Source organism: Branchiostoma belcheri, unplaced genomic scaffold (assembly GCF_001625305.1).
Source record: "Branchiostoma belcheri isolate BF01 breed outbred unplaced genomic scaffold, Haploidv18h27 scaffold22, whole genome shotgun sequence".
NCBI lineage: Eukaryota > Metazoa > Chordata > Leptocardii > Amphioxiformes > Branchiostomatidae > Branchiostoma > Branchiostoma belcheri.
In genome coordinates this window covers 983,080-991,543 of record NW_017803713.1, presented here as the reverse complement: position 1 = coordinate 991,543, position 8,464 = coordinate 983,080, and the positions used below count along the sequence as shown (strand labels likewise).

General features: G+C 42.2%; 1 protein-coding gene across 1 annotated transcript in view; it reads left to right on the top strand.

The window, feature by feature from the left end:
• The first annotated feature begins 573 nt into the window (after nucleotides 1-573).
• The window catches only part of LOC109470288, an 8,391-nt gene continuing 500 nt past the window's right edge, over nucleotides 574-8,464 (top strand). Inside the window, exons 1-5 of the mRNA XM_019769202.1 lie at nucleotides 574-766; nucleotides 2,132-2,355; nucleotides 3,569-3,692; nucleotides 5,407-5,596; nucleotides 6,136-6,392. Coding sequence (XP_019624761.1) covers nucleotides 638-766; nucleotides 2,132-2,355; nucleotides 3,569-3,692; nucleotides 5,407-5,596; nucleotides 6,136-6,392 — 924 coding nt within the window. The 5' untranslated portion in view covers nucleotides 574-637. The remainder of the gene's footprint in view (nucleotides 767-2,131; nucleotides 2,356-3,568; nucleotides 3,693-5,406; nucleotides 5,597-6,135; nucleotides 6,393-8,464) is intronic.

Sequence of the window (8,464 nt, the reverse complement as noted above, 5' to 3'; positions counted from 1 at the left end):
CTCTATAAATTTCAATTGCTATCACAAGACAAGTTTAACCCATGCATTTATAGAACGTGTTTTGATGAGTAATTTACATCTTGGGACCTAAAGCAGACCCGAAGAGAACCCGCCCAAATCGCGGTGCATAGACTGGGCACCAGGCTACATTCATCGTGATCCCACTAGCCTCTACCAGGCTTCGGAACCGGCTGAAAAGATAAGAAATTTGCCAAATAAATAGACTAATATTAGATAGTGATTAGTGAACATAGCGATCCCCGACAGCCTCCGAAAGCCGCGAAAAATTCACTCTTTAGCGGACAAACTTCACTGGCATGTTAAATTACGAGTTATGTTTAACTGTTTTTTTCCAGTTTCTTCACATGTGATTAGTGTCGTTTTGTTCTCCCAGTTCATTTAGTGACGCTGAAGAAGAGTGCTGGATGTCACTCAAAACGTCCGGAAGTTATCTCCGTTATTTATCTATTAGTAGATTTTCATTTTTCTTAAATTATTGTTTACCTGGATGTCTAACGTTTTAACTGGCATATTATCTGTCTATTTAACCAATTTCTACTCTTTCCAGCTGATTCTGAAGCCTGGTAGGGTCTCCGGCACTTCTTAATTCCCCACACCGCCCAGCGCAGTGCCTGACATGGTGAACATGGCCTCCCCCGGACGGTACCAGCTCCTGGCCTGCGAGCTGTCCTACTTCTCCGGGAAGATACGGCCGTACCTGAGGTATAAGAACATTCCGTTCGACTCGGTCACCGCTACAGAAGAGGTAAATATAACTAGAAACTTCAAAGTAACATTTGCAAAGCATGCTTATATTACCTTCGCATATGGTCTGCTCTGTTACTCAAACACATATATATGGTGACAGGAGTCTAAATCCCTCCAGCTATAAAATTGCAACATGATGCAACCTAACACTAGTTACCATGGTGACAGACGTCTGGTTCAGGTCATTAACCCCATTTGTTTGGAGAAGAAGAAAAAAGGGTAAGACGAAACAGAGCAAAAACAATATGTTTTCCTTCTGCGATGGTAAGCATAATTAGGATTCGTTCAAATCATCCCATCAACTTTGTATAGAACCCTACAGGGCTGCCCACAACCCCTCATCTCAAAACAGATCTTTGGCGTAGCCAGAACAGTATTCAATAAAAGAATTCAGTAGTAAAAGAAACATTGCGATTTTGCCATCCTGCGTCTGCTTGGAGATAAATAAATAGTTGATTACTCAACTCTCGCTCTTCGTACCCCCTTGGCCTTGGCCATTGCTTTGATCCAAGATGATTCTGTATCTGTATCTGTATCTGTATAGCCGGTATAACCGCCTTTCGGCGTAACACACCAGCTTCGCAGGCACGCGGCGCGGCGGCAGCTGGCTATATTACACCGATCGACTTGTTACACCTAACCCTTGAACTTCTAGCTCTAGACATTGTTTAAAGCTATCTATTGACAGTGCCCCTACTGTACTTGGTGACAGTGAGTTCCACTCTGCGATAGTTCTAGGAAAGAATGAATTCTTGAACACTTCAATCCTTGGTTGATAACTCTGGTACTTGAATGCGTGGCTATTTCTTGTTCTCTTCTGGGCTGGTATTAGGTACTTAGTAGTTGGGACATCCACCAGTTTATTAGTCATTTTGTACGACGAGTAACTATAAATGCGGGTTTTTTCTTAAAAGCACCTCACCTCAACGTACAGTGTTTATTGTTCACGGGTAATATTGGCCATGAATTTTATTATTTCATTACCTAAATGAATATTATTGAATGATTTTGTATCTATGCTCTTCTGCGACCCTAACCTCCCCTTGAACACTTGAAAAATGCCTCCAGTGTCAAGCGATGTACATGATCCTGACAAATACATGACTCCGACACTACGTATACTTCGGAGATTCCAGTGTACCTGAAATAATGGGTGGGAGAGGTTAAGTCGTGATATGGGAAACTAAATCTAAACTAATGATAACCCTAATTGTAATCGTAAGTCTAACCGTAGCCCTAAACAATGATCCCAACTCTAACCCAACTCACACGTACGTGCCAGCTCAAAGATTTGGCTAAACACCGGCCGATAGTTTAACACATTAAGGTCGAAAAAAATAACTTCTACGTAATGTATATACAGGTGTACGAAAAGATGATCTACCCCAGGGTAGGGTGGAACGTCGTTCCCGTGGTCATCACGCCAGACGACAAGACTCTACAGGACACCACCTCAATGATAGAGTACCTGGAACGCAAACATCCGGAGCCTTCCGTGCTACCCCAAACCCCCATACAGACCCTCGTGTCCATGCTATTGGAGCTGTACGCGGATGAGTGGTTACTGATACCCGCCATGCATTACAGGTTAGCCACAGAAATGCCGTTGATAGCTGAATCTGATTTGAATATTTGACGTCACGTGACCATGACGTAATTTAGCGTCCGTCATGAGACTATGACGTAATTTAGCGTCCGCCATGTTGGCCGATTAAGTGCAAAGTAACAAAGTTATCTTTGTACCCGTCATAGCAACAGATTATTATTATTTTTCAAGTGGCAAGTACATATAGGTTTTAAGGGATCTTTGACGTAAGAAAGAAAGTGGTATAGATTTTAAGCCTCCTGGTAGCTTCCTAGTAAACTGTAAATATAAATGTTGTAAATCACATAAGGAAACTACAATGACTTAAAGAAGAATAGTCCTTCATAATGTACATTACACGATTTTTTAAGATGTGAATTGCTTGTTTGTTTATCTCCATTAGTATGGTAAATTACATACTGTTCTTCATGGAGTCCAGCAACATAAAAGAAAATAACGAATATAATATGATAATAATAATTACTTTTAGCAATAATGATGATAAAAAAAACATACAAATCATGCTGAATAACAAACTTGAAACAGAATCAGCATAGAGAATTAAAAGTGAATTGTCGTATCCAGAGCCGTGCGTATGCCGATCCATGCCTGGGACAAATCTATGTTCTTTGACACGCTAAGACTACTCCAAAACGTGCCTGATCCTACCCTTAATGTTTTCAGGCACAGGACTAGATAGACAGCACGTCGGCAGAACGTACTGCGCCTGTGCAAAACTCCCCATTTTCACGGTTTTCATTGGGTTTTTGGTTAACGTTGCATCAGAATTTTGCCTGTTGCAGACGATATATTTTTCGACATAACCTTTGGAAACTACAGACGGAGTGAGAACCTTATATGCGCTAAAAAACCTTATATTAGACATTCTGCCAAAGGCTATGCACAGTACATTACGGGTTTCGCGCAGGTGGAGTACGTTCTGCCGACGTGCTTAGGGCACGGTCACATTTCTAAGCCGGGGCCCGGCCGGGTTGTCTGCGTGAACGTAAAATAAACAATTTGTATTAAGATTATACACAAACAGTGCTAATGGTTAATTTTCCAAAACTTTTTTTTTTGTGTTTTGCTGTCTTATATCATGTTTTTCGTTCAAAACGACTGCCCGGCCGGGCCCCGGGTTGGGAAATGTTGAACCGCGCCTTAAGATAGGCACTGTTGTGCATGTAGATGCGATTATTGTGGTTTTGTCTCCAGGTGGTCGTTTATGGAGCAGAGGAAGTTTGTTGACCTGCAGTTCGGCCGCGCGGCGGCGCCGACATCCCCGCCCCTGGAACAAATGGACAATCCCCAAAGATTCATATCGTACGAGAACTTCAAGGTCAGTCTCAGTCACGCCACACTGACTTATAGATGACACTGACACTGACTTACACGCCACACTGACTTAAGGTCTCATTCATGAGTTTTTTCCATACATTAGAAACCATGCATTAATGAGTGACTTACGAGACCGTGTTCCCTATGATCCTACATTAAATCAATTGATATCTTTCATGCTATGTTAAGCACACTTACTCTACGTCTCATAAAAAAATTGCCAACGACTTCTATACACACAAACCCCTTTTGTGGGAATTACAAACTGCAACTAGCGGCTGCCCGCAAGAGGCCCTCCCGCGCTGCAAACCTACGACCGCACAACTCACAACACTGGACTGTGCACGTCCGACCTAGCGCGCGGCTGCCGACAATTATGTCCTAATTTCATCAGTTACAAACAAGCTTTCACCGCTTTGACGTTTTACATCAGTTGGGATGGCTAAAGGGAAAATTCTCACCAATAAAAACACTCGTTCATACAGCCGTTTAGTTTTTGACTTGGTACTCTTTTAGGGGGTACACTCGGAGTAATACATGAATGAGACCTTATAGATGACACTGACTTATAGATGACACTGACTTACAGATGGGATCCTCTGAAGACCCCTAAACTAATGCGTGGGGGCGAATGAAAATTGCCACAGGAATACAAAGTTGGTATTGTGATTATTAAATTTGGGGCCTTCTGTGGCATTTATGAGTCTGCACTGTTATTCTTTATTCAAAACAGTGGTCAGCATAGCAGCAGTTCATAAGAAATTATGGACCGCTGAATTGTGCTAACCTTACATAGTACATAAAAATACAACGTAGGTACAAACAGAACATACAGATTCACGACAATTACAATATGTACAACACATAAAAAACTAGTTCTGCAGTTGACTGTTCTTGAGTTCTGTGGAGCTTTGGCAGCCTGGGTGCCATTCTCCGTAGTTGCAGCCGACTTCCACACAGGCCAGAGCCTCTAAGCACGTGATTTTTTAGAACAGGCGAAAGCCAATGCGCGCGCGGATTTCATCCATAAAATTAAAATCAGCGTGGTGTTAGTTTTTGGCTGGACACTTCATGTTTGTGTGTAGTCGACATAACCGTCCTTCGGGGTAACACGCCAGCTTCACAGGCACGTGGCGTGGCGGCAGCCCGCTATACACCGAACAAACTCTTACACCTCCTTGATCTATTTTGGATTACACCTAGTTTGTAATTCAATATACATGTACCTATGATATACGTGATGGTAAATAGAGTAAATTTACCACGTGCATTGAATCAATACAAAATTAAACCCAAGTGAACTGAATTCATGAACCAAACACTGAAGGATGTGCATCTTATTTTGATTTGATTTATTGAAATTGTTACAATACACGTGGGGCATAGGCAGCTGTTGCTGGTGTTGTGTCTCACACATAGAAACAAATACAGGGCGTACAATACTAATTTTCGTCCAAATAGAGAGATAACACGCCTGGGGAGTTTGTCTGATAGGAGAGAACATTTTGTTTATTTGTTTATTCGAGTTTACCGCCAGATATACAAGTGGAATGGATAACAAAACAGGTGCATTGACACCTTTACAAAGTCGTGTAAAATGCCTTTTCCCAAGGGCACAAGTTTGGCGGAATGTCAGGACTCGAACCCGGGACCTCTTGATTCCGAGTCGAGTACTCTGCCGTTACGCCACACGACCCCACATCTTTGTGTTACAGAATAGTCCCCAGATATTAGGAATAAACGAAGAAACCATCCCAGAGATCGAGAGGTCGTATAAGGGGTTTCTGGACGACTTCCAGACGCACCTGTCGCGGTACCCGTACCTGCTGGGAGACAAGCCGTGTGTGGCTGACTTCGCCTTCTGCGGACCGCTGTACCCGCACCTGTACAGGGACCCCGTACCAGGTCAGCTTATGCTGAGGTCACATTTCCAAACCGGGCCCGGTCGGGCAGTCTTATGGAACGAAAAGTATGATATGAAAGACAACAAATGATATTCCTATCATTTCTTTACAGTGTACAGTCGACAACAAAATGACATTCGTCCTCAATTTTATCTAAATCACAAAATTGGCAAATTCTTTGCTGTAGAGGAAGGTGGTCACCACCCACCACCATGTATTGAACTTTTTGTATATGTTTTTCGATGAAAAAAAAAATAGTTATCGTAAATATACAGTGAAATCTACACAAGTGACCACTGTGACCACTTTTTTGGTCTCTTTGATAATACATGTCATTGACACAAGGCCTGTCTGTAGTCATCACCTGTTCTTATAGACCAGATTTTACAGGTCCCCTGGGTAATCGTCTTAGGCAGTTTTTACCACAATTTTTGTTCGTAACAGGAAAAGACGAACATCTGGATGCATCATTATTAATAGTGAGGCAAATGTTGCCAATGGTGATTGTGACCTAATGAAATATGTTTGTTTATCCTGCAGGTTTCCTGATGCGGTGCCGCGCCCCCGTAGTGGCGTGCTGGGTGGAGACGATGATCGGCGTACTAAGGGAGTCTCCCGCCGATGTCTACACGGTTGTTGACGGGAAGGCGGTGAAGGCCCCGCCCCCGCAGGTCCAGCCGGGCTTCCTGCCTAACGACGAGATCCCGGAGACCCTGTTCCCCATCCTACAGAGGATGTTCACCGAGCAGGGTCCGGTACTGCTGGACGCCATACAGAAATTCAAAGAGTACATCAAGGTAAGTACATTATGAGTAAGTACAAGGTAGGTACAAGTAGCCCGACTACATCAGGCCCCTGTTACACATTCACGAACGTGGCCTCCCGAAACTATGGATAATTTGGCTACCGTACAAGCCGAAACATTCGTGAGGTGTTTGGTAGGTCCGATCATAGTTCGTTGGTTTTCGACCGTACGTCAGCAAAACACTAGTCAACCATCCAGGATTAAATCAGTATTGTTCGGGGCGAGTTGAGGGATTACATTTGGAACAACTCAAATTCGTTTTGAGTCATAAAAAAAAGGTGGGCGTGGCCTTAATCTGTTCGTGGGAGTTCGTGGGACGTTCGTGACTGTGCTTGTGACAGGGGTTGCATGTGGGAGCTTCTAGCAGCCCAGCCTGGTGACCGTTCTCTATAGGCCGGCTGTGGCCTGTTTCAGGCCAGGTTAGTTGGTGCAGTGTCTTTGCTTTGGCATTCATTCTTTCTACAGTGTAGTCAACTTTGTTTTAACACTGTCGTCTTCGTGGCGTTCCGGATATACATGTATGTGATCAGCATAAGAAGGCCTGTATGGATTGTTAATAAGGTATTTAGTACGTGGGTACGTATTGGGAAGACGAAGGTCGAGGTCAATTATTAGCTTTCTAGCGGCCTTCCTCGGTACTGCAGCAGAACCTACCGCTTTTATATTTTTAGTTTTCGACATTTTATGGTATTGATATCTTATTGGCAGGTAGCGTTACTCATCAAGAAAAAGCTTTGTATGTTTGGCTCGCCTAGTTTATCAGGATTTATATTAGTTAGGACAAAGAGACTTTGTCAATACCTCCATGACGTTTCCAATGCAGTGCAATTGGGGGAAAGTGTGCTTTTCTATTTATCTATTTGACACAATTACCACATTCACGTAGAGACTTTTTTTCGACGCATGTGATTTGGTATCACCTAAAACCAACATACTCTGAGCACAATGCGTGAAAATTGTTGCCGTCGGGGCCTCTCGGACAATCTTGACTTAATAAAAGATAAACTGTGAATTTATTTTGCTTGAATACTTCTTTTCCACCGCGCGGCACAAAACGTAGAAAGCACACGGTTAAATAGAGCGAATGCCTTATGAATGAAAACTTTTATTGCATACTATTACCACACTGGGATAAGTACAGGTCACACAGAAGCGTGGATAGACTTCATAAAAGCAAAAGAAAGGCACACTGGCAATTTCCCCTGGATTTTTAGTAAACGTAGAAGGTTATGTTTTCGGTATGGCTTTGGCGGAATGCACTGAACAAAACACCTTAACCCTACCTAGACCGGGGGGGGGGGCTAAAAGTGCCCGCGGCAACTTTGATGTCACCTAGCGTCTGAACGGCTATCCGTAGAACGGCCAAACTTGGTGACTTTTCCTAGAATATTGTTGGCAACAATTTGCTATCATTGGATTAAGACAATAATTTTTTGTGTTGCCATGGCAACGGGTTTCTGACAGGCATTTTTTGCTAAATTTAGTACTTTTTGTTTCAACAATAGAATTTTATGGGTTTTATGTCAAGTTACTCATGGTTTCTAATGTTAATAACACCCCATATAATTTTATGTAAATTTTATCATTAAATATGCATAATTTATGCTAATTTGATGACGTCAATGGCCAAAATCCAAGATGGCGGACCATATCATTAGAACAGGTATATACAGGTTATTTTCATTGAAATTTCATCAATACTTCCATTTCTTTTTCCAAAAAAGGTTTAAATGAAGGCCTTTAGTATGTCTACGATGTATTTTAGGCTTTATCATGAAAAAAAACTATTTTTGAAAATTCAAGATTGATGATCCAAGATGGCGGATATCTTAAGTATTCATGACGTCATGTTATGACGTCACCGGTGTTGCTATGGGCAACATAAGACCTAGTACACAATAATATTCTGTCATAAACACTTTTGGTACAGTTATGTTGAATACCATTGAGTTTTCAGGGAAAAAACCTATTAGACGGTTTTGGCCAATAAAATCAACATTAATGACGTCATAATGACGTCATATTACACCATAACGACATAAAAATTGTAGATATGATAAATTT